The 27591-nt window shown below is 37.8% G+C and overlaps 1 protein-coding gene across 2 annotated transcripts; it reads left to right on the top strand.

Moving 5' to 3' along the window:
- The first annotated feature begins 9111 nt into the window (after positions 1-9111).
- Positions 9112-25343, top strand: grhl1 (grainyhead-like transcription factor 1). Of its 2 annotated transcripts, none has more exons than XM_060880136.1 (15): positions 9112-9284; positions 11635-11821; positions 12382-12455; positions 12543-12909; positions 13421-13503; positions 13781-13937; positions 14030-14141; positions 15256-15350; positions 18769-19006; positions 19190-19317; positions 20809-20837; positions 21215-21306; positions 22191-22276; positions 23495-23559; positions 23669-25343. In XM_060880136.1, exons 1-15 carry the CDS (start codon positions 9265-9267, stop codon positions 23781-23783), a joined length of 1848 nt encoding a protein of 615 aa, XP_060736119.1. In that variant the 5' UTR covers positions 9112-9264; the 3' UTR covers positions 23784-25343. The 2 variants fall into 2 exon arrangements, with proteins under 2 accessions (XP_060736119.1, XP_060736118.1); XM_060880135.1 differs by having other exon boundaries at positions 12540-12909.
- Positions 25344-27591: the final 2248 nt, after the last annotated feature.

The following is a 27591-nucleotide window of genomic DNA, read 5'->3' as shown; positions in this document are numbered from 1 at the left end:
GATTGGGCTGTAAAAGAGGCCTAACCGGGCAAGGCAGAGGAACACGTTCCCTTCAGTGCACAAGGCTAAAACTTGTTCTTGTTCTTCAGGCCGCAATCTCAGTCTGCCAGTACCTTCATTCAGCCTGCTAAAGGTTTTGTCAAGTTACAGTTTCTTCGGTTTGGTTGTTGGGATCTTCAGAGAGAAGTGTTGAGGTGTGTCTTAAGCATGTACTGACTTGCTCTTGTACTTCTTTCCTGCATGTTGATATCAGGTCGCAAATCTTTAAGCGTCAAGTGTCACTTGGTGAATGTTGGGAGTGAGACAGAAAGCAAAACAGTTAACAGTTGACCTAGTGTCCTGTGAATAAAATTGAGGCTGTTGTGCATGTATGCGTGTGTGTGTGTGTGTGTGTGTGTGTGTGTGTGTGTGTGTGTGTTACATTGGAAATATGAAGCCTTCACAGGAGGAAATACAGGTGCATGTTTCTTCCATCGATGATTTCACTGATGGCACTGTTGGCAAATCTATCAAATGATTCGGATTATGAATCAAATACAAGATTGACAAGCCAGTTTTAGATGTTTTAGTCATTTAAAAAAAGTTGCTTCTTACTAACAAATGTTTAAAATTGCAAAAATATAAACAATCTGCCAAAAAATGAGAGATTTTGTTAGATTACTTTTGGTTTATTCTTAATAGAAATGGAAAATAAATTGACCAAATTCAATAAATTTTCTCTTACAGTGTAATGTGCTATATATAATCTACATTCCTCACTGATACTCATCTCTTAAAAACTGCACCTGATTTTCAGTGCACCTTAACATGCAGCACCAGAGGACAACGGGATACAAAGCTCAACATCTGAGAGTATCTTATCATTTGTGCTTTACACACATAATGTTGTTGGTCTATGGGGAACAAAAAACTCATCGCAGGTTACATCTGAGGAATCCTGTGCGTTCTGTTCTTCAGCATTCCAGAAACTGACTTATTGTTGCATCTTCTTGCAAAATGCCACTGAGTGTGACAAATTAAAAAATGCACAAACATGTTTATAACTAGTTGAAGGAGTTGCTCAGTTCTCATTTCAGTGTGCTTCTTCGGGTTCTGCTTAGTCAGTCGCATCAATTATTGGGGTAGTTATGGAAAAGTTAGTTTTTTCCTAAAAAGAAATCTGTAGGTAAAGTTAGGCATAAAGAGAAATGCTTTGTGTGTGTGTGTGTGTGAGAGAGAGAGAGGGGGGGGGAGGATGAAAAAGAGACGTAAGTGGGTTAAGTGGGTTAACTCATTTGGATATGCTGTGGGTTTTTTTTGCAGCTCAGCATTTGTGCATGGAAATATGGGCCTGTAGCAGTTTTTCGGCTTGTGTAGTATTACTTCATGTGCATTCAAATGTATAATACTGAACTTTGCAATTTATAGTGGTGACTGTGGCATGGCTCTAAATACCCTTCAGCTTTTCAGCAGTTGATAAGAAAGGAGGCAGAAGAAAATAATATTATGGTATTTTATAATGAAACTAGATTCATACTGCAGTGTTAATTTTAATGACCCAAATGGCCTGTTTTTACACCTAAGCTTGAGAGTGTATTATTCTGTGCTAAAAACATGTTTCAGCCTGTAAGGTTTTGGCAGAACAAAAATTGTCTCTGGATTTGCTCAACAGCTTGTAGAAAAAAAGAAGCAAAAGTGGAGGTGATGTGAATTAAGAGTGTCAATATTTGCCAGTTTCAATTGGCAAAAGCTGCTGTCACGTTGTACAGAACATCACACAGACTCACTGTATATTCTTTACAGCTGACTGTTAAACAGTCTGTCTAAGTATATCCTTTCTCTATTTCTCTCCTGCTCTTTCCTTCTTTCTGCCTGTTCACATTTTTGTCTCTATACTGAATTCTTTGTCAATCTTTTTTTTTCCTTGTTTATTTTCCTCTGTCCTTCTCAATTTTTATCTTTCCTTCCCCCATCTTTGTCCTCTCCTTTTTGATGCGTATGTCATTCTCAAGCTGTGTGTTAATTCACAACAAACCCTGTGTCATAGCTCTCAGAATCCCAGAACGCCTTGGTGTTAGCCATATGGTTAAAGGCAGGAGGAGAAGAGGGCATGTGAGCATACGGGTCTGTTGCACTGTTTGCTGTGTAAGCATGCTACACGAAGAGATAACATCTTCCCAGGAAAGCTTCTCCAAAAACAATGCTCTTCATTTCAACCATTTCTGAGACTAGCCTATAGGCTGGATCATACACAAACACAACACATGCACATATACACACACACACACACACACACACAAAGCAGCGCATACACAACAAACGGGAAAACGGTTACTCTATTGACGTTTGCACTGAGTTATCAGGACCCACTTGTGTTTCCATGTTTATCCCATATATTGGCTTTTTTGACTTGAGGGCATAACTGGTCAAATAGCGTGCAGGAGCCACACCACCGTTACATAGTGCAAATAGGATGCGGTGTGGTTAATGAGTTTGTGCTGGAGGGATACTTGTGGCTGAAGTTTGTTGTACATTGGGCTTAAAGTGAAGGTGAGGCCCACCCGCAAAGGTAGACACAAAAAGCCTAGACAAGCCTTGAAAGAAGTCTGTATTTGCATGTTTATTTCCCTGACATCCTGGTTTTGAGTGAACTACCCATAACTAGAGAGCAAGAGAGAGAGAGAGAGAGAGAGAGAGAGAGAGAGAGAGAGAGAGAGAGAGCGAGAGAGAGAGTGAGAGAGAGACTTCACTATTGAGTAAATAGACAGAACAAACAGATAGGAATCTAACATCCTAGGAGAACAGTTAACTGCCAAGAAATTATTTGGAAAGTCCTGTAGGAAAAAGATGGCTAAAATTCCATTCTTAATTCTTATGGAATATCTGTCTCTTCTTCCAATTACTTAGTATACACTTAGCATATTCTTTTCTTAAGATTCTGTGTGTGGTCTAATGGACAACAAGTCTATTGCCTTTGAGCTATGAATTTCAATCCAGTGAATTTGTTGACATTTCAGAAGTGATCATATATAATGTCATATCATATCATATCATAACATATTGACAGCTCTGTAAATGAAATGCTATTGCATAAACTTTGAGTAACTTCATCATATAGTGGCTTCAGTAATAATGAGTTGTCTAAATATCTGCTTAAAATATCTGCTGTTTTAGTCTGGTTGCTTGTTGTGAAATCTAGTGTGACTCACTAGACACATCTCTGAAGAGGATTATTTGTGGTTCCATAAACTTTCCATTATCATATTATAACTTTCCATTATCATATAACTGTACTGCCGATAATGCTTAGGGATGTTTAAGGATGCTATGGCTCTCTAGCATTTTCCATTCAAGTGTTGTTTAATAATGTTGGGAAGCTCCTTCTTCTTTATTATGACTGCTACAAGTTGTGCAAAATCTTCCAATCCATTTGTCCCAACCAGTATCTTTGTCAGTGTATATATATTTTTAGTGTAGTATGTGTAGTATGTCCATTTTGACTTTTTTTTTAAACGATTGTTAATGCTTGTGACTACTTACATTTTTATATTATATTTATATGAATTGTATAAGTAAAAAGTCAGATAAGCATTAGAAAATGAAGATGAGTGAGTGAGTATAAGTAAAAAGTAGATATATCTACTGGAAGTATAATACAGCAAAATCAGCCATGTGTGAATATTTATTTCCCTAAATTGTATAAATCACAAAAGAAGTCACACAGTTTGGCAGGATTTTACTTTTAGTCAGTGCTAATACACAAACTATTGTTAATCATGTACAACATAGTAGGGATGTTGTAGATTGATGAGACCAAATTTACTTATTTACTTCAATTCAGTTCAATATTATACAAAGATTAATATAATACAAAAAAAAATTGTATTTATATTTAAACGTGTTTGTATTTATCCCCAATGAGCAAGCCTGAGGTGACTGAGGTGACTGTGGTGAGGAAAAACTCCCTTAGATGGAAGAGGCAGAAACCTTGAGAGGAAACAGATGGGAACCTCATCCTCATTTGGGTGACACTGGAGGGTGTGATTATAAATATACAGTCTGACAGTTGTGTATCGATGAGGAGGTTGTTCTCAAAGACCACATGCAGTTGGCATCTCCTATTGGAATGTCTGAATACTTCATGAAGCAGAGTCCAACTTGATCTGGTACATCTTAAGGTGCCTCAGGATCCTCACAGAGTTGGCCTCATCTCAATGAAGGTACAAAATCTTCATGACACGGAACACAATTCGAGCTGGTATGGTATCTCTAGATGCCTCAAGGTGGGGTAAAATGTACCATTTTAATAGAAAAAGTGGACATTTATGTTTAATAACAGCACAAATTTAAAAAAAAAAAAAACAATTTTAAATAAAACAAAATTTCCTGTGATAAATCAGATTTGTTAAAACCAAGATTGTGACCAACCACTAAGAAAACTGGTAATGTGTGGTGCAATAAGGGAAGATTTGTAAACAATAGAAAGGTATTCAATGGTTAAATAAGTGTAGCTGAATAAGACTTTATTATTTTTACCTCACTGAGTCCACCCCATAAACACTAAACTTTGCCTCCTAAACTTATGGTGATTAGCAAGGCCTGTTTTGCATTCAACAGCTTGAAATCCAAGTTACAGCTCATAATACATAAACATGCAAATGTGTCCTCATGATAATTTTAGAGGATGTGAAGGAGCACAAGAGCTGTGGCTATAAAAATGGCAATCCAATAATACAAACACATTTGTACCACGTAACCATTTCCAATTTTCTTTTCAAGCTAATGTATATAATACATTTATTCTGTGACATTGTCAAAAACTCATTTTTTAAATAGTTTCTCCACATTTCTCCACATTATATGTTGTAGTAAGAAATTAAAAATATTGACTGTTGTATATTTAAAAGCTATAATATTAGCTCCACTGGACCAACAGTAACATGAATGGCTTTATTTTAAACTTCATAGCTCATGCTCTCAACACAAACTTGGTAACTGGCTATAAATAATGTGTAAAAATGTAAAGCAAATTTTGCTAATGCTTAGGCTAAACTTGTCAGTAATAAGGCTAAACTTTGCAGTAATTTAGGCTAAACTTGTGTTTACAGTAATAAATATAGTGTATGTAAACTTTCTAGAAAGCCTGGAGTGAGCTCTTTCTAACAATAACTGGATATTATAACATGATGGGTTGATTCCACTGTTACCTCTAATTATGTTGGGGTTTAATATGAAGGCATGTTGGTCAGCATCTGAAATCCTAGCTGGCTTATGGGAAAAAAAATGGAATCTGTCCATCCAATTTTACCCTATGCTGGCTCACAGGGAAGTCAGGCTCAAGGCAGGGGACACCATGGACAGGGTGCTAACCCAAGCATAATGATTTTTATTAAGTATTAATGAACGAAAACATTAAAATCGTAGCCAGGTAATTTTTTAGATTCTTTGACCCATGAATGTTTTTTAAATGGGCTCTTGAGTGGTGTGATTTTACTTGATTGCGTTCAACCATTTAGATGCCTCAGGCTTTAAGAAGGGTGTGTGTGTGTGTGTGTGTGTGTGTGTGTGTGTGTGTGTGTGTGTGTGTGTGTGTGTTTCTGCAAATGTATGTGTCTGTTTGTATATAATAGCATAATTCTGCAGGGTGTACTTCATGGGTGTGGGTTGGTTTATGTTTCTAAATTCATAACTGGCAGTTTTTATATTCATTGTTCTTTGTGGTTCTTCATAAGGGTTGGTATATAATGAAACTTGGATCCAGTTGCAATTTTTTCTGTGTAAAGAAATATATGTTGGTGGATTCATCAAGCAGTGAGAAGTACTTTATCCAGTCTCAGTCTTATGTTAGATCCTTTAGAGAATAATCTTGTTATGCTACTGATTTATTGTTCAGATGTTTATGCTGGTTTATACTAGTAGGTGCAGTTGAATGTCAGACTTAAAGTATCAGATGTATGAAAGGCACTGAAGTCACTTTCTTTGTGAAAACACTGAAAATGAAAATGAAAAAAAAAACTTCACAGAAATGATGTCATTGAATCTTGTGATTTTCTGTAGTTAGAACTCATCTAACAGCTTGAGTGCAAATATAAACACTGAACTAGCTCATGCAAGTGTTCCTCTGATGATCTGTGTGTGTGCGTGTGTGTGTGTGTGTGTGTGTGTGTGTGTGTGTGTGTGTGTGTACCACTTCTAAACGCTTGACCATCTAAGGGAATGCTCTTTGTACTTCTTGTCAACATGCGTGTCATATTAAAGTTTTATTCTCTAACCCTTTGTTTATGTACTTCCCCTGCACACTGTTGAAGCAAGGAGTCTTCATGATTGGTCTATTACAAGCAGCAGTTAAGCTAAAAAACAGTTTTCACAGAGTGGAATTTGCCTATTGCCCTGAAATTGTGAAGGCCTAAATGTCCTGCATGTTGTTAACTGTCAAGAATTTACACATCTGCCATCTTGGAGCCTTTAGTATTTTCAAGGCAAAGCATATGCAAATGAATCTCTGAGGTGAAACTTGAGAGCAATTGCATTAACCATCGCTGCTTTTCAGTAGTGGCTTGCAAATGCATGTGTAGGATAAAAAGTATTATTATTATTGTAGTATTTGATTAATTATTCAGTTTATTTTACATTCTGCTAAAAATGTACTTGTAATTATTAAGACATAATTTGAATAATATTTTAGAGCTAATTAATTAATTAATTAATTGTTCATATTTAGTGGAATAAATGCATTCAAGGAGAGAAATGTAAGAAATTGCACTCTGTTACTTTTCCAGTTTTAGAAGTGTTTTATGTTGGCTTGTTAAATGGCGTCATTTTAATTGTTGGCTTTTCTTGTCATATCTATCAGGAATCTTGGCTTTACTTTACTCCTACACTGTTAGCCAGGAATCAAACTATTTGTAAACTCCAAAGATGTGAAATGTAATGAATCGCATATACTTCTAGTAAAGTCATTTGTCTTCTGATGTATGTGTGAATGTTTTTTTGAACATTCAACGAACATTGAACAGTAAATTTTTAATTGAATAAAATTTGAAACAATGTTTGGCTCCACATATAATTGACGTAAAAGAAAATAATTATATTGGAACAATGTCATTCATCACAGTAGTGGTCTGTTTCAGATGTCATTTTCATTACAATGTGGAATCAACACTAACCATACAAAAAATGTGAACGTGAATATAAGCAAGAATATGAAGGCTTTTTTACTCAATTATCTAAAAAGTAGTAACTAGTTAGTACACAATCTTAATGAATGGGAACTCTCTTCTACCTCTTAGTAGAACTTTTCATGACACACAGGAACACAAGAAGGAATAATGTAATGCAATAATATATTTATTTTTATATTTTATGTGAACTTAATAATGAAAACAGGATTGAACCTTAGAATTCTAAGCCCATGGTTGCATGCAACCATTGTAATGCACAGGCATATTTCTGCACTCTAAAATGCGATCCTTGGCTCTTTCACTTTAATCATGATGTTAGAAGTAGATTGTGGATTAAGCCTACTGGAATTACATTTGATCCTAGTACTCCGAGAAACCCCCTTCACACCACTGGGTATCATTAAGAACCCCCTCCCTTTTTTCGTTGCATAATAGCTTCTCTTTAGAGTGTGGTTTCAACAGAAAGTGACTCCCCATTTCAAATGCACTGCAAGTATGAGAGAATTAGAAACCTGCATGCTTGTAGGCTTTAGACAGGAACTGAATAGTTTTTGAAATTTTTGAATTTTTATTTTTTTTTTTTAATTCATTCATAATTACCGATCAATGATTCTCTTAAACAATAAGCAGTGAGAGTACATTTGGTCATTAGTACACTCTCCAAACTAAATAAATAAATAACAAGGTTACTGAACTGTACCTTTCCTTCTCAATGAAGTGGTCTTTAACCACCTCAAGTGCATGAAGTGTACCTTTCAATTATTACAATAAAAGTTAATTATAGATTAAATTAGACAAAAGTCAAATCAAATTTCAAATCAAATTTTATTTGTCACATACACATACATACAGGGTACGACATGCAGTGAAATGCAATTTAGGATAAAAAATAAACCAAACCAAAGGGAGATAGATAAATAAAAAAGTATAAACTATATAAAAAACTATATAAAAAACTATATAAAAATATGAAAATATACGTTGAGAAATACTGTATATACATATGCATAAATATACATATACATAAATGTGTATGGTTTTTTTAAAGAATTGTCCTTAAAGTGTCCAGGTGCAGTATGGTGTGTGTATAGTGTTCTTAATTTACAAACAAAAAATGTAGTGGTGGTTCTGACCCACTCAGGGTCTGTGAACGTGATTACAATTATTATTGAGTTTATTACAATATAATTATTATTGAAAACTATTATTAGCCTTTTTGACTGGATCTTTGAAGTGAATCCTATAACCTTAGACCTTATAATTCTGCCTCTGAACAGTATATTAATGGAAAATGCTACAGTTCTAAGAAATAGATGAAAATTGAAAAGATATTATTAATTATACACATTTAATTTATGTTCACGAGATGGTTTCCTGAGTGGGTTCATGAAATGATCTTTACAGTTATCTTGGTCTCCGGTTACAGCAGGTTACAGAACCCCTGCCTATAAAGTGCACCATGTGGTGAGAATGAATGAGAATGATACGTTTTGGAACGAATGGTACGAAGTGAGAACGCATGAATAAATCAGGAACAAGAAATCTCTGTCTTCAACCAGAAGGAACTGATTTTTTGGAGAATTTCTCTAGTCATGTCAGAGTACCAGAGATTAGACTGCAATAACGGGCATTTCAGAGAGATAGAGTGTATTATTTAAACAAATCATGTGTCTAAATAAAAATAATGCTGCAGTTGTAACATAATTGTATAACATCTTATCATTTAGATAAATATGTCTAAGTATAGAATATGTTCCTTATAGCCTGTTAGATGATCAGTGGATCACAGGCACCACCAGGTCCCGCTAATTCCACCTGCTCGCTGATTGGTCTGCTCTGTTTACTAAACTGATGGGCCAATTAGAAGTCCCAAGTGTAGTCGAATATTAGGCCCCGCCCTCTCAGGTGTAACCCAATCCGATGCCCTATCACAGGTAAAACCGGCCCTAACTTTTGAGTATATCCCAAAAAGCAAGAAAAGCTAACAAAACCCGTTCTCTCGCCGACAGCCGCAACGATAACCCTCATTCCCTCGTTCCTCTGCTGGAAGAAGACGGGTCGGATATACAGTACCAACTAGAAAGTCCAGTCCGACCAAAACGAGATGTCACAGGAGCATGACAAGTAAGTGTGTGTACAGTGAATAGCTCAGGTCCGTTACAGGACACTACTCATTTGGAGCAGCTGTGAAGACAAACGCTTCGTCTTAACTCTAATGTAGTATTTGCTTGTTTTTTGTTTTTGTTTTTTCCCCAGAATTGTATTTTTTTTAAGAAACATTTTCCTTTACTTCGAACAGAAAGACAAATTCGAGGTCATTATTTTCGGGTCTATTGAAACTTCCAGAGCTGTTGTGAGAAGTTGCGCGAGTTGGAGATGTAGGATTGAGCCGCGCACAGAGTTTCGGCTCTGTTCCACCTGTCGTGTTCAGACCCGTGCCGCTGACACACACACACACACACACACACACACACACACACACACACACACACACACACACACACACACACACACACACACACACAGGTGTACTGCACCTGCCGCGCCAGGACTCCGTGCGCGCTGCCTCGTACCGTCCTGTTTGCGCACACTAGTTTTTAGCCGTAGTCAACTAAATTAGAGGAAAATGAATGGAACTAGTTAAATAACTACGTAAAACACATTTTTCACCCATTTTCAGTGGGTGTCACAACAATTTCAAGCACCCTAATACAGATTTGAAAGCACCTCGGTCTAAATCTTGGCAGGTTTTTACGCACAGGAAGGAGTTTGTCGCCTGATGACATTCAGTGACGTTTGTTATTGAAATGCAATTTGAATGTAATTTAACAGCGGCTGCTTTTTTTTTTTTTTTTTTTTTTTTTTTTTTATAAACCTTATGTTGGTTCATTTGTATTTTTAAGATTTCAGTGCATCGACGGAGAGTCTGTTGACTCTAGTGAAATCGTACACCATTAGGCGTTGGCTGTTTTTTCCAGGGAACAAATTGTGTTTAAGTTTGTGCCTTTGTAATTAAAAAACTAAACAAAATTGAGTAGCAGATCATCAGGAAGGTTGTTGGTTGTTGGTGTTTGCTGCTCTGTACGCCTATTAAAAAATAAAAAAAGCCACTCAAAAATAACTTATATCTGAGTGCATGTGATTTTGTTTTAAGTATTAAATAAAACTATTAATGAGTCTTGTAAGTTTGTGTTTGATTTTAAATGATTGACCTTATTGCATGAACTGTCTCCTGCCACATTTAAGACAATTGGAAAATTAGTCATTTATGCTGGCTGGCAGTAGCAGACCTGCATCCCATTTGTTTGCATGCTATTATGAAATGTCAAAGGTGCAATAAAATGTTTGAGGGTATGACCTTGAAATCCCAGCGGAAAGTTTTTTCTTTTTAATTTCTCCACGGGGATATAGTCAGGATATGGTGTAAAGCCTATCATTAACAATTTCACGCATGATCAACCCTATTGTTTTTAGTAGCGGGATTGCGTTCCCACTCAGGTTTTTATTGTCCCGGGATAACGGATCTATCAGGTTCCAGTGTTAAAATCAAACGGGGTTGGAGCAGGAGAGGCTTAGAGAATGGCACAATTAGTTATCAGATTACTGCTAATCCGTAGTGCGTCAACAATTATCCTATGAGGACGCGCTAGTGTTTCCATGGCATCATAACATTCGCTTTGTGAATCAAAACCTCATCACTCAGAATGTCATCAATGAAGTATTTTAAGAACATACAGTCTTATTCTGCCTTTTACATTTGAGCGATTATCAGTAAACTATTAAACATACCCAAACTACTTTGGTACTTTGGTATGAAAAGATCTTTACCTTTCCAAGCTTGTTAGGTCATTTGCAACCTCCTTCCTTCATTATGTAGAAATAACTACACCCAGATAAAGGCACACATTGTCTCTTTCTAGTAATACACAAAATGTCTCCTGGTAAATGATAGTTACAAATGTAGAACAATGATGTTGAAGAATAAGACGAGGGTTTTTTCTTTCTTATTAAAACAATAGGCCTTTACACTGATTGATGGTATAATGCTCTGTAATGTCAAGGCAGGTCATTCTGTCAAGATTCTTGACAGCCACCCAATGAGGAACTCTGATCTTTGTTGGTCTTACTGGAAGAGCCAGTAGGGCATCTTGTCAGACAGGAAGCGACTGAGATTTATTCCACTTTCAGATGGGTTTACCTTGGTTCACCATTATAATGAAGACCTTTGACTGCTTTATGTAAAAAGATGTACCTTCATTTGTCACTGTCTCGTCATCGTTGCACAACCAAGCCGGTATAACTTCTTCAGTTAAACAAAGCTGTTGTTTATTTTTGAAGTCCAGTCACCTGAGGTGTCTGACTGGTTTATCTTAAGCCCATTTCTACACAAAAGTGTTTCTTTTTGTACAGTACATACCTACATAGATGACTAGTAGTGCTGTTTCTTTCTCTCATCCATCTCTATCCCTCACAGTAAGCGGGCAGTGCTCGTGCTACAGAATGATCCAGCCTACAGCCAACGTCGTAACTTCACCAGTGACGATGAAGCATGGAAGTCCTTTCTGGAGAACCCTCTTACAGCTGCCACCAAAGCCATGATGAGCATCAATGGAGATGAAGACAGTGCTGCTGCTTTAAGCCTTCTTTATGACTATTACAAGGTACTGAAAGAGGCCTAGTCTTGAATATACTTATGGATTATTGATTGTATCATCAGCTTCTTCTTAGCTATGTACAGAGAATTTTCAGTATCCAAATGTCAAAGCTTAATTCCTGAACAGCATTCATTATGAGAAGCTAGATACTTTTAATATATTGGCAAGTGACTGATTTTGACAATGCCTGATGTTGAAACTTGAGATATGTAAGGACAGCGGTTGAGATCTGAAATAGCATGGAGAAATATGAAGAAATGTTAGGGTCAGACAACTGTGGATATCTGCAATGTCCTGAATCATCATGATAATGTAAAGCCAGTTTATGTAAATATATATGTTTGCACTCACATATGTACTGTATCTATTAGTATACTAACTAATAAACTTAATTAATTAACAGTCTGTTTAAAGAATTGCTTGGACATTAATATTAAATGATCCTCGGTAATACAAAGCTTTGGCACTGAATGTATTGTATGTCCACTGCAATAAATAACAGGTCATCTATAAAGATAAAGCTGTGTGTAGTTCAGGTTAACAGAGGCTGTGTTTGCCTTCCCCAGGTGCCACGGGAAAAGAGGACAATATCCCAGCCAAAGGCTGACATCCTAGGCTCTGATGTGGATCCCAACAAAAGGTGACGTGCACTTGTTCAAAGCAGTGGTTATGGACGACCCTTTTGTTGTCTTTGCTGTTGCGTGACGTCTGTGTTCCTCTTCAGCAGGAACCTCATGGCTCCTCTCCCAGAGGCCTCAATGACATCACCTGAGAACAGGATCCAGGTTCTGAAGGGAGTCCCGCTGAACATCGTGCTCCCTGGGAACCAGCTGGTGCAGGACAAGAGGGCACTCTTCCCCTCACCCGACACCACAGTCACTGTGTCTATCGCTGCTATGCCCAGTTACCCTGTAAAGACTGAAGAGCCATCACATGCTTTTTCTGTCTCCGTGCCCAACCCACACTGCTCTGAGCCTGACGGTCATGCAGTGGCATTCGATCGTCAGCTCGCCCACAGTCAGTTCAGCCCCAACCCACAGCCCCGTACACCAGACTCTACCTTCCCTGAGACCTTCAAGGAAGGGGGTCAGGAGGTAGGTTGATCTTCTCATTATTCTTTCAGTCATGTATTGTTTTTTTCCCTCACTACCTTCATCATGGTTCTTCTCACACAGAGCCCCCTACCCCAATGCTCATATAATATCACCTTTACAGCAAACGCTAGTGTAAGGCAGAATAATGCTTGAAATGTTATTTGAACATAGCCAGAAGAGCGGCTAGCATGTCATTATGCCATTGTCTCGCTGGCACAATAAAGTGCAGTGTTTTTCTGCTGCACAAAAGCCAGGGCCTTCTCTCTCTGACTCTCTTTTTCTCTCGCTCTCTTTTTAAATCTCTCCTGGTCTGTATTAAAAACCTATGTTATGGAGGGGCGGGGGATTACTTTAGAATGGCCAACAAAACCCTGCACACACAGATAACTTAGGGGAAGCTCTCTTTTTGTTTGCCCTGTGGTTGCATGCTTTGGCTGGCTGCAAGCAACGCCACGGCGTGGCTGTTTGCGCTGATGCCGGGCCCTCTCGGACACTCTTTTGTGCTCCACAGGTGTTCTCGTTCCCAGGGGATCTCCAGTTACGGATGGCCACTATTGCACAAGAGGACTATCCCGCCTTCGACACCATGTCGGGGTAAGCCATCATAACTGCCTCATTCCCGAGAACCCCCCTTTGGGAGATCATGATGATAAGATGCCTACCATTTTTTTCAGTATTACGATTAAATCCTTAAAGTCAATGACTAGCTTAGTTCTCATGTGACTGTAGACCTTCAACCAAAAAATGTATGCACATTGCTTTTCATATCACAGTAAAGAGAATTAAAATTGCTTTGGGTGTAAATATTTACAAGGGGAATTTTATTGTAGCTTAATTTAATTGGATCAATGGTTTTGCCTTTGTTTACCAGTAATAATTTTGAGTACACACTGGAAGCCTCAAAGTCCCTCCGGCAGAAGTCAGGTGATGGCACAATGACATACCTCAATAAGGGCCAGTTCTACCCTATCACTCTAAAGGAAACAGACAACAGCAAAGTCCTTCACCACCCCATCTGCAAAGTCAGGGTATGTGGAGTGTGTGTGTGTGTTTGTGTGTGTTTGTATGACATGTAACTTAGACATGTGTCTTGAACCTTCATCATAAATTGTTTTTACAGAGTGTTGTGATGGTAGTGTTCGGTGAGGAGAAATGTAGGGATGATCAGCTCAAGCACTGGAAGTATTGGCACTCCAGACAGCACACAGCCAAACAGAGATGTATCGACATCGGTGAGGAGTTTCAGGTTTTTCCCAGAGCCCATGTTTTCTTCATGACTCAGGCTCATTCACCTGTGCTGTAAAACAAAACAAAACAAAACAAAAAAAACAATGCAGACTTTGTCAGACACCATTTTAGACCATCATGCTCTATTCAAGACAAGATAAAAACAGTGTTTCAATAGGCTGGGTCAAGAAACTCACTCTGTGCCTGTTTCAATTGAAAAATGTTCTTTTTACAGTATATATATATACGTATATATATACGTATATATATATATATAGATAGATAGATAGATAGATAGATAGATAAAATATAATAAAAATCATATTGTCGATTTTTCTAAGCACATAAAAACACATAAAACAGGTTTCTTATATAAAACTATAAATTATTCATATAGGGTGATTATAGAGTAATAACATAATTAAATTTGACCAAATACTAACTAAGGCTTTTAGGGGATTCTGCCGAATAGTCTCAGAGAATGCTCTATAGATCAAAGATGAGAGCCATATTACAGTGGAAGTGGGTGGGAGAGAAAGGGGGTGGAGGTAGAAAGAGCTTAATGATCCTTTTTGTTTACCATCTGCAAACTGTTCTCTGATGAATGGGGGTAGCAGGTAAACAATACAACATGGGCTGAATTGACCTGGAAAAAGTGAGCTTGAAGTTAGTCTACCAACTCAATTCAACACACAATAAAAGATGACTACAATCTATTACTCCTGAGTCTGTTGATATCCAAACAATACGAGCCTCCCCCACCAATCGATGTTAAATCTGACAGGACATTTGGTGTTTTTTTTATATACTCAGAAGCATACAAATGACATTTAGTAATCACGTCAAACACTAGCTACAGTGATGGGACATCTCGGAGATTACAGATTTTGGTGATCTTGGGGAACTTTTTTAGTCTGTAGAAAAACAAATCAACAGCACTTGAAGCATAGCTGGTCCTGTTTAAGCTGCCCTATATTAATTGAGCAAACACAAGTTCTTTTTTTTTTGTATAAACCTTCGGCATCTTTTCATGTCTTTTTCATCTTTCAAACAACCTAAAACTTTCCTTTCTTTCCTCGGTCCTTTAGTGCTAACCTCAACATTTTCCCCTTTCCACAGCTGACTACAAAGAAAGCTTTAATACCATCAGCAACATTGAGGAGATTTCCTACAACGCTATCTCTTTCACATGGGACATCAATGAAGAGGCAAAGGTAGGCTTTGGAAAATATTGTCATTACTCTTTCAGCTTCAGTTGAAAAGTCCAATAAGTAGCAAAATCAAATTTCACTTTAGAGTGAAGAACTCATTTGAATTCCACCAGATGTTGCTTAAGAATCTCTCAACTGTTATTTCAGTAAGAAGCACTTAACTATAGATATTATTAATATTTTGTTTTGAGTTTGAATCAAGAGTTAGTAATATGTACTGTATATAGCAAGAGTGCATGTACTTGTTGCTGTGCTTGTTCTGTCCTTTAGTTTTGGGGCATCCCATCAGTTTGAGATCTGTGGCAGATTAGACATTAGTTTGTTAAGTTCAGGTTACAGGCTAATAGTTTGTGAGTTTTACGGTGCTGTAAAAACTGAGCTTTTATTGAACTATTTTGGTGCTATATTACTGTGTTTAACAAACCCTCCTCACCTCTTAAAATAAACCTGACCTTTAGAAAAGTAGGCCTGTGAAGAGATTTATACTCAAAATAGACAGTGCCATGTTGGGCACATTGTGATTACTCAAACAATGGAGATCTTTCAGGCAAAACAAACCATGTGCCTTGTTTCTGCTGGTTTGAAAGGTGTAATTAGGAGTGAATATGAGCAAGGAAGTGCTAATCAGGGACTTTCCATGGCGTGCATTTGTTTTTGGTTTTAAGTGTGCTTTCATTTTGACTAATACGGCACCTTATGTTTTAAAGTAAAGTAATAATGAAAAATAAATAAAATTAAATCCTTTTGTGTAAGAAGAAGGTAAATACTTATGTATGTAACACAGTAAAGAAGTGTGTGTATGTGGGCGTGTTAGTGTGTTAGCTACTAAGAATTAGTTCTCAGCCCATTTCACCTGTCAGCCCTATTGTATGCTATGGTGATGCTCTCAGAGGAGACGTTTGGGTGAGACGCAGCTCTGCCCAAAAAGGAATGAGGAAACATAAAGCAAAGTAGAAGAGCCAAGACCTAAAACCTAGCACTGACACTTTATGGAATCCAGTTTAACGAGTATATCAGGACGTGTGGTACAAACCCGTCACTCATCAAGTGGCAGCTTGACATTTTTAATCCACCTCCACTGACCAGTTCAGCTTCTTTTTAAGCCCTAAATGGTAGTGGCTAAATTTCCTTTATAGCCTAAAAAAATTACTGTCAGCTAATTTTTGAAGTTAATACATACTGATGTATTAATGAGTCATGCGTAAAATGCAGCATTATGTGCTGTGTGTTGTACTGAATACCAGGATGTAGATCACAAGGTATGTATGCGGTCATAGGATACTCATCCGTGTACTCTGGAGTGCTCTCTGTTTGCTGTGCTTGTCTGTGTGTATCTGTGTTTATGTGTATGTGTATGTGTGTGTGTGTGTGTGTGTGTGTGTGTAAGACAGAAGAGAAAAAGATGGAATGAGAAGTGTAGATATTCATTCTGCAGTCCTTTTTGCTTATAAAAATGATAAGAAGTACAGAAAATATGCATTATGACATCATTTTGTACAGTGATAATGAAAATGTTGATAAATAATAATGAAATGTTGCTCTTAATCGTGTTTCAGTGATTCACCAGGTGTACAAACACAAAGCAAGTATGAAACAGACTCGATCGTTTAGAAAGAATATACGTATGGCCTGTTCTGCCACCTAGCGGACAGTTGTGAAACAGCACGTACAAAATTAGCATTGACTGATCGGGGGGGGATTAGCCCCCTTAGTGGCTTAGTGATTAGCACGTTCGCCTCACACCTCCAGGGTTGGGGGTTCGATTCCCACCTCCACCTTGTGTTTGTGGAGTTTGCATTGTTCTCCCCGTGCCTCGGGGGTTTCTTCCGGGTACTCCGGTTTCCTCCCCCGGTCCAAAGACATGCATGGTAGGTTGATTGGCATCTATGGAAAATTGTCCGTAGTGTGTGATTGCGTGAGTGAATGAGTGTGTGTGTGTGCCCTGCGATGGGTTGGCACTCCGTCCAGGGTGTATCCTGCCTTGATGCCCGATGACGCCTGAGATAGGCACAGGCTCCCCGTGACCCGAGGTAGTTCGGATAAGCGGTAGAAAATGAGTGAGTGAGATCTCAAAGCGCCTGTTGAAAAATTCTGTTTTATCTCGCTTAGTGTTCTGTATTACTAATCTGCATCGATATATATTTTCTTTTATTATTTTTTTATTATTATTATTTTTTTTTATAGTTATATTAATTAGTTGCCAAAGGGACATTAAATCTTCTTGTTGTTGTTGTAATTCCGGCTTTTCCCGTTAGGTGTCGTCACAGCGAATCATCTGTTTCCACCTAACTCTATCCTCTTGATCCTTTACTCTCACACCAATTAACTTCATGTCCTTTAACACATCCATATATCTCCTCTTTTTCCTTCCTCCTGACCTCTTACCTGGCAGCTCCATCTCCAACATCCTTCTACCAATATAACCATCTCCCTCCTCTGTACATGTCCAAACCATCTCAATCTATCCTCTCTGACCTTGTTCCTAAACCCTGAGCTGTCCCATTGATGTTCTCATTCCTGATCCTGTCCATCCTCAGCACTCCTAAAGAGAACCTCAACATCCTCATCTCTGCTACCTCCATCCCTGCCTCATGTCTTTTCCTCACTGCTACAGTCTCTAACCCAACTAATACCGCATAGCTGCTCTCACTACTGTCTTGTATACCTTTCCTTTGAAAGTGAAAGTGACGTGACATACGGCTAAGTATGGTGACCCATACTCAGAATTTGTTCTCTGCGTTTAACCCATCCATAGTGCACACACACAGCAGTGAACACCCACACACACACACCGTGAACACACTCCCGGAGCAGTGGGCAGCCATTTATGCTGCAGCACCCGGGGAGCAGTTGGGGGGTTCGGTGCCTTGCTCAAGTCATGGCCGGCCCGAGACTCAAACCCCCAACCTTAGGGTTAGGTGTCAGACTCTCTAACCATTAGGCCACGACTTCCCCCTTATTAGGCCACGACTTCCCCCTTATTAGGCCACGACTTCCCGCTTGATAGAAAGGAATATCAAATGAATACTAATAATACTAATACAAATTCTATTACAACTATAATGTATATCTGTCTGGGTAAAGCATTAAATATGGAACTGTTTGCTACTGTTAATATATTGTACTATAAACTTTCTTTATCTGTAAGGAATCAAGTGTTATTGCATCTGAGCCCAAAGGGGGAGACATACAACAATTAACTGCTTCAGGACCCACACTCTGTCTCACTTAGGAAAAAGCTATAAATAATGAATACAGCATACAGATTACAGCATCCTTTATATAACATTAAAAGTAAATGACAATGTATGAAGCATTAATGACTGAATAAATGATGGGATGCATTACATTTTGGGGTTTTTAAGTGTGCTCTAAATAGCCCAGTGTTTTTAATGGATCTTTTCTTCTCCATCTTGTTTAGATCTTCATCTCAGTCAACTGCCTGAGCACAGACTTTTCCTCTCAGAAGGGTGTGAAGGGTCTCCCACTGAACCTGCAAATTGACACATACAGCTACAACAACCGAAGCAACAAGCCTATTCACCGTGCTTACTGCCAGATCAAGGTGTTTTGTGACAAGGGGGCAGAGAGGAAGATCCGCGATGAGGAGCGCAAACAGTCACGCAGGAAGAGCAAAGCTGATGTGAACTTGGCTCCCTGTGAGTGTAAACTGCATTACTGCATGATTTCATGTTTGCTAATAAGAAAAACAGTAATCATCAGATAATATAATGCACAAAATCTAGCAGGGGCAGGCAGATGGTTAGCTATAAAACACAATAATTTTGTGTTGTTTTTCTACTTGACTCTGATGTGTGTTTATTAATGTGATTATTTTCTAGTTGTGGATGCCAAAATGTCTATGATGCACAAGCGTAGTGATATCACTGTGTTCAAGATGATGTCAGACCTGGACACTCAGCCTGTCCTCTTCATCCCAGACATACACTTCGCAAATTTCCAGCGCCACGTGAGTAAATTCCTGTATCGTCAGTGTAGTGTTCTTTAAGGCTCATCACTATGGCATAAGATTATATGATCATGAGAGCAGTACACAAAATCTTAATCACACACAAAGCACACACACATCACACACACATTCACAGAGCTTTACAATGTAGAATAGATAATAATAAATGCATATACTGTATATAAATAATTACAGAAAATGACTGAAGAAGCTGTACAAGTACAGTTTCCACTAAATAAGACAACTGATCGGTTTCACTGAAAGCAGATTTAAGATTCAGAATAAGAATCTGACTCATTACATTACCATCATATCATCTGTTTCTCTATACTGAAACAGTAAAAAAAAAACTCTAGAGGAAGTGTTTCACATACTAGCAGTGCAATTTCCCACAACCTATCCCAAGAGATAATAAATGAAGTCAGGTCAGTATGACCTCAGAGCTGTACTTGGCTAACACGAGAAAACTGCATGCTCTCTCAATGAACAAATCTCTTTATGGCACAGTTTTGGATGTTATCAGTTTGGACTCTGATAGACATAACAAGGACTCCAAAAGCTTGTGCAGGTCCTAATTAAACATGTTTAATTTTGTTTATTTATTTATTTTTATATTTTATTAAAGTCTGTTTCGGAGGCTCATGTCCATAGCTTTCTACTGGATCACAGATGAGTACGGTCCCTGAGAAAGACCTTTAACCCCATTACAGGCTGTACACCAGCTGACCCCTAGAGCAGTATAAATCCAAAAATAAATCTTCTGACTGTTTGCTGTCCTGAATTACACAGAAAAACATTTGTTTTTTGCACACAGTTTTGGTGCAGTTCCAGTGCAAATCCACATAACCTATTTTGGGTTCAGTCACATAGTAGATAATGGAGAACATGCACACCAAGGATGGGGAATGGGACAATATGTTTTTGGCCTGAAAGGTCTGTGTGAATTATTCAACTGTGTGAATTATCTTGAAATCAGCCTCTTGGCTAACTATAAAAAACAATAAAGAGAAAACGTAAAAATAACCTAAATGACAGTGTCATATATGGGAATTTATATGTAAATAAGGAGCCAATTTTAGTTTATTAGTAAAGCACTATGGACATCACAGCACAGGTCAAGCTCCTTTTCATACAGCTCAAGCAATATTCCTTTAAGAATAAATATGTGGGGGAGTATAGTAGTGTGGACATGGCCTCAGAAGAGAGTCTGTGGGTAAGCTTGCTGTAAATATCTATTTGCCAAGCTACATACATGTTCACATGTTGTACAAGCTGCATAAATGTTGTTCATTATCTTATTCTTGACATATTATTGAACGTTTTGTCCTTGGGTTACACAGTTGAAGTGTGTAAAAATAACGCATCCATGGAGAAATGCATGATTATAAGCTCTATTCAGCAAAAGATAGAATTTATATAATGTCTGTTACCAGGCTGTTGCACTGAACAGTAATTAAATATTTCCGTTGTTGTTGTTGTTTTTTTACTCAGCCTTTCTCAACTGAAGATGCAGAAGATGGGTAGGTTTGCATTTAAAATATTGGTAATTTGTTTGATTTTTTATGTCTCCCAAAAAATGCCAGTAGATGGATTAGCTGTGCTAAATTCCCTTAGGTGTGATTGAGTACTTGAGTGTGTGCACTACAATAATCTGGCATCTAACTTGGGATACGTCCAAGCCATTTGCCCAGTGTTACTCAGTTCAACATTGGATGGAATAAAGCAGTTACTAAAGATGAATGAATGAATGAATAAAATTCCAGGCTGTAAAATTTCTTTTTCTAGGAAACACCAGAAAAGTCAGTAAAAACACTGGTATTATTTTGGGTCAATGACTTATTGACTTTTCTAAGAATCACACATATCTTTTTAATCTGTCTCTCTCTTTTTCTTTCAGCTCAGGCTCAGGAATGAAAAAATTACCCTACTTAGAAGATGAGTTTGGATCTCCTCCTAATAAGATGGCCAGGGTTGATGAACCAAAAAGAGGTGTGCAATGTTTTTATTATATGATGTTGTCTCCTTTTTGTTTGTGAACCAATTTTCTGTACGAAATCTTGTTTGCATGAGAGAGGAGTGTAGAGAGTGTACAGAAAGGAGTGTGTTTGTTTGGTAATAGACTGTTTGTCACCATGGTGCAGTCTCAGTGGAACGTTGCTTCAAGGTGCTTCATTACCTAAAACCACCCCGTCTCATCCTCCAATCACACACTTGCACCGATTTACCTTGAGTATTTTTATGGGCAGCATGTAGGGCTTTTTTTTCTTTTTTTTCTGTGCACTCAGTGCAGAACAGTGGTGGGATGTTAAGTACACATTAGCAAACATATTTGTGTTTCCTACAACCTATGACCTACATTAGAACGGTTGGTTAGCATTCAAGAAGCTGTGGCATGGTGTGCAGGTGAATATGTGTGTTTGGACTGGCTTTACACCAAAATCAACATGGCAATGTGTACTTCCCTGCTCTAATACACTGCACTGTGCACTGTGTTTCGTATTGCGTCTTCTACTTTGTTCACTCAAACATACCCCCCCACTCTGTAACTCTGCATAATGCTCGACCTACAGACTCTAGGAAGTTGATGTGGGTCTTGTGGTTTTGGCAACATCCCTAAATGAAAGGAACAGTATGTGAGGTGCAAAGTCACTAGAGCCAAGGACACACAGAACAGATCAATTGCTCTCCTCAAGTCACATGAGGCTTTGGCCATAGCAAAATAGATGATGACTATTTAGAAATATGTTTGTTGTTTTTCTTTTTCTTTTGTAGCTCTCATCTCCATTTTGAAAAGCCCATAGAAAGCATGCATATGTGTTTGTCTGTATATGTTTGAAAGACCACAATTGACCAATTTGATCTGGCCCTTCCAGTATTGCTGTATGTGCGGAAAGAGAGCGAGGAGGTCTTTGATGCCCTCATGCTAAAGACTCCTACACTGAAAGGACTGGTGGAAGCGGTGAGTTCCCTTACTGCAGTGCTTCCTAAATTTGTCACTTTGCCACCCAGCACAGTACCTTATTCTGGGATAATTCAGGATCCGTATTCTTAAACAATATCTGTGTCTGATGGAAACAATAATGCCTCTCCTATACATCATATAAATCAGATACATGGACTAGTTTTTCTTATTATGTAATCCATTTAGTTTCTTTATGTACACTTTATGTACACACTTTATGTACATAACTGATCGTTCATATTCTATATTCATATTTAATACTTATTCTGTCTATATTGTATCTCATCATCTGCATTGTCTTGTATAGTTTGTATAGTATAGTGTTATTTATGTCTGTACTTTTGAGTCACAAACAACTGAAACCAAATTCCTTGTGTGTGTCAACACACTTGGCCAATAAATCTGATTCTGATTAATGCCATAAATAAGTATATATTGTATAGCCCACAATACAGTAGAAATAATCCCCTAACCAATTCCCAAGTGACCAGGCAAGTATAAGGGTGGGTATTATCAAAACGTATTCATTAATGCTTTAATAATCAACCTGTTGGGCCCAAAGGTGAGGTCAAAGCATGTCACTGCCCTTGTGAATATCAGAATCTAACAACCAAAGGATATGTGCGATCTTAGTGCAGCTCCACAAATCACAATGCCGTGACTCAACAACAGGCCAAACATAGTAAAAGTGCCATGGCATGGCTTATGTAAAGTCCAGCGGATAGGGAATGTGTGTATGATGTTTACCACTGTTAGCAGAATGAATCTGGGTAACAGGGCACACAGATGGCTGGTATCACAGACAAGGGCTTGCCAGCAAAGCATGCAGACGGGAACATTTAGAACTGTGAGGGACAGCATGCTTCCATTTGTTTGTGTGTGTGTATAAATATAGTGTGTGTTAGTGAATGATGATATTGTAGACGCACATTACACTGGTATGGGCTATGGGAATGTGGAGAGTGGAATGACAAGTGGGTGGTCGGCATGGAGGGAGGAGTGGTGAATTCACTATACTAAGCTTCCTTTAAAATAAGTCAACCTATGATACGACTTGGCAACTAACCCATTTGCTTCCGCTTACAAATGTTACAATCACTGCAGAGGGGTCATATAATTCACCCAAGTGTTTTCAGCTTTCCCTTTTTAAGGAACAGCAATACTTTTTATGGATTATTTCTTGTGGTAAATTCCTTTTTTTTTTCTGTCTATCAGATTTCAGAGAAGTATGAGGTTCCTCTTGAGAAGCTAGGGAAGGTATACAAGAAGTGCAAAAAAGGGTAAGCTTTTTTCTTTTGCACTTAGGTAAGGATAAGAGTTAGCTAGATACCTATGACAATTTCAGCATTGCACTGTGAGTTGCTAAAAAAAACTATGTCATTTTAACAGAATCCTGGTCAACATGGACGATAATATTATCAAGCATTACTCCAACGAAGACACCTTTCAGATCCAGATGGAGGAAATAGGTGGAATGGTGAAGCTCACTCTCACTGAGATTTAAAAGGCATCCTCCCCAAATATGGACTGTTTACATACATCTATGTCTGTGTCCATGGCCTTGGAGGTACCTCAGGCCTTTCATGCACTTCTTATATGTGGTTTCCTACATGTTGCTAAGCCTAAGGGTTTCTCCTCAAATCCTATTTTGTGTGTGCATCTATGACATGAGAAGTGTATGCCAAACTATGCAAGTGTGAAAAGAGATTGGAGGGGGAAAATGTACATGCTTTGAGATATATATATATAAATCCTGAAGTTTTGAGCCATATGTTCTATTTTTGGAATGTATAAAAAGCAAATACTCTGTCTTTAATAGTCTGAGAATCTGAGAAAGATTTACTCAAAAGTAACATATCCTAATATTTAATTGGTGTTACAGAGCTTTAAAACTAACTGCACTGGAGATCCTGATATTTAAAGGTGAGAGCTAAATTCAGGCAGTAAATGGGGTATTGTTGCTGTTAGAGGGATTCTAGGGCATTCTCACTGGTTTCTGTATTTATACATAAACACTGAGCAGTATTTAGTATGTACAGCATAACCCTTTGCTGAACAGCTCGATGAGGATCTGTGTCACCAGTGTTGCTTGTGTACGTATGTGTGAATAAATGCATATTATGTTTCTATATACAAATGTGATACACAATTAATATGTCCTTAAAGTAAATTCTGCAGAAAGTTCTTGTTCTGCATTCAATTGAGGAATTTTTTGTTTTGTTTTGAGGAATTATCCAAAAACAAGCAGAGGAACATGAATTCCATGTAGAGTTCATGCAGATTTTTGCTAGATGAGGAATCCTAATAAATAAATTGTTCAACAAGACACTAGTCAGACACTATTGATTTTAATGAAAAAATAATAATTTTGTGGTATTTTTTATTCTGATCTAAAGAGCTTTCCCTGAAAATAAGTTTCTAAAACATCCCAACAATAATAAACTTTTCCAACACAGCAGGATAAATTACTCATACAGAACCAGAACTACCATGCAAGACATGACATGCAAGAGTTTCTTGATACACCGTGCCAAGTCAATAGTATTACATTTAGACTATCAGTAGCTTTATTCAGTGTCCATGGATCATTGCTTCCTCTTAAATTTGGTCTTTATTTTTGTCTTTAGCGGTCATTCTATTTGGAGTCTTTTTTTTAACTACAGACTCTATAGCATCAGGGTTTTTATCTACTGACTTTTTTTATTAAAGTACTTATCTATATATTTATTGTATTATGGGTGGGGTATTTTTTTTATATTGTTTTGCAAAATGTGCATTTCTGTTATATACTGTTACATGTTAAATGCTTTTTATATGGAATCAACACTATAAAACTATGATGTATTTATGCACAGGGTAAATTTGTATTTCTGTCAGCTCCTACAGTGCTATTTGTTGATCCTTACAGCTACATCTTAGACTTGATGTTAGGGTCATCTGGCAATGTATATCAGAGTAGAAAAGATTCAAAAATATTCTTTGTTGTATTTCTTTAGCTGTTATTATGTGCACACATTTTCTTTTAGTCGCAATAAAAAGCAGCTTGGCTTGGCTGTTGTGATTAGCCATTTGTCGTGTGGTTTTCTATTGGCTGCAGCCAAAGCAGTCGTCCTGGCAACAGGGTCTGTGATCCAATGACCCATCTGTCTGGAGGACAGGATGTAGGCGTGGAAATGGAGCGACTCAGAGTATCCGTGTCCTCAAATACCCCTGTGTTCCACAACCCCATACTGATCTATAGACTCACAGTGTCTTAAAAAAACATGACGTATAAGGATTGCACATTTGCATTTCTGTTTTGGACAGCATTAAATTTAGAATTGTTATAATATAAAAAGCACTTCTAGGACAAATCAAAGAGGTTCGAGACATGCTGTACAAGATTACCACATCCAAGCAGAGTCTAACTCCTTATATTATTAAACAATAGACCCAAGTGCATTGTAATGCAACAGCGGGACTCAAACAGGCATGTAGACTTAACCTTGATTGTAAAACAAAATGGAAGTCTCTTGAGAAGGCTGAGAGTGAGGTGTGTGTAGGAGGTGAGTTTCTAATGTTTACAAGCTCACTAGGAGCAGTGTGCTGCAGATAAGTGGAAGAGAGATCTGGTTAGACTTTAACCAGGCAGCCAATGCCTGGACGCCACAGCTCACTGTGGTTAGCCATCTGCTTTCTGTTTACTCCCTTCTTCCTCTCGCCCTTTTTTGTTACTGTTTCACTGTCTATTTATTTCTCTACAATTTTGATTATAATAAATCTTGTATCTTCTCATCTCTTCTGGTCATCTGGTTTAGCATATTACTAAAACCTCAACATGGGCAGATAAAGTTTTTAATGTATTTAACATTTAATAGAATTTAATAGACATGTGGAAGTGCTCAAACACTGTAACATAGTTGCTGGGATTTTGTTTTTTACATGTGCTCTATTATTCCTTGATAGGTTGCTTTACCTCACTTATTAGTACATTATGAAGCTTGTGCATATTGGAGTGAAGGGATGTGAAGAAAGAGGGGAATTTGAGGACACAGCTGTTCCCAGGCTTTCCTTGTACATGCCCACTTCCTGTTCTTTAAATGCATTAAATCTCTATGAACCAAACAAAAAGGTACTTACCACACCAAATTTTCTGATGTGATAATGGTGCATTTGCTTCGATTGCTATGTTCTCTATCTGTCAGAAAGGTGACACATACCTTTAATTATCTGTGACGTAACACTTCAATTATATATATAGTTATATACATATATAGAATAGAAAGAAGCCTCAATCAGTAATTCTTAAAAGCATTACATATAAATCTAACTGGCGACAAAAAGAATGGAACAAGCAGCAACAAATCTGACTGACATGATTTGTAGACTCTGCTTAAACCAACACTGAAAGCATCTGTAAATGTGAAAGAGAGGAATTAAGAAGAATCCAAGAGAAAAAAATTAACCACAGTCTATTCTTTTTAACATAGTGGCTGTAAGAAATTGCAGATAAATGTACCCAGATTCCACTCCAAGATACACATCGAAAAGAGCTCGTTCCTAAAAAGGCTTATGTATTATAAGGTAATACGTTTAGAACTCTAAATGAATAAACTTAGTCAATCGTTAGTATGGGAGAGGCAGCAGGACATCAATGATCGCCACTAACAAAGGGTCTACTTGACCGCGATTACCATTTAAAGTTACCAGTTGGTTAATAACAATTGTAACAATACCAAGCCAAGGTGTACGTGACCATGATTAATGTTTAAAGATATAAGCTAGACAACAAGGTGTATCCCAGCCATTTGGGAGACTCTCAGTTCTTAAGCTCAATACACATTCAAAGTGGAACCACATTTAAACTACAAAAAGGGAAAACAATATAAAATGCTTGAGCATGATTTGTCTGGGATTCTTACTGACTCTGATGACCCCAAAGTACTTCATGTATTTTGTCACTGCTATACTGGAATAAACTTCTTGTTTTTCATTAAGATCTTCACCATCATCGTTTGATTCTCACACAATTTTTATTTCTTACATGGTCTATGTTCTTCATATGCCTTTTATGCTTCACATTCTCCACCAGTAACAGAGAGAGCTTCATGTTTGGGATTCACATTTAGATTTTTAGATTTTTAGATAGATAGATAGATAGATAGATAGATAGATAGATAGACAGACAGACAGACAGACAGACAGACAGACAGACAGACAGACAGACAGACAGACAGACAGACAGACAGACAAATGTGTAAAAGTTGTGATTGTGTCTTCTAAATACTGGGAGATTGATGCACTGTTTGATCAGCCAGGAGTAGAAATACATT

Source organism: Tachysurus vachellii, chromosome 10 (genome assembly GCF_030014155.1).
Source record: "Tachysurus vachellii isolate PV-2020 chromosome 10, HZAU_Pvac_v1, whole genome shotgun sequence".
NCBI classification, from domain to species: Eukaryota; Metazoa; Chordata; class Actinopteri; order Siluriformes; family Bagridae; genus Tachysurus; species Tachysurus vachellii.
Note: the sequence above shows the minus strand (reverse complement) of the source record. Positions and strands in the feature narration are given on the sequence as shown.

Bases quoted from the DNA above. Each gene is read 5' to 3' on its own strand.
- grhl1 (XM_060880135.1), top strand. From the start codon at position 9,265: ATGTCACAGGAGCATGACAA. The intron at 22,277-23,494 runs GTGAGTTCCCTT...TCTGTCTATCAG, and splicing joins TGAAAGGACTGGTGGAAGCG to ATTTCAGAGAAGTATGAGGT. The intron at 23,560-23,668 runs GTAAGCTTTTTT...TCATTTTAACAG, and splicing joins TACAAGAAGTGCAAAAAAGG to AATCCTGGTCAACATGGACG.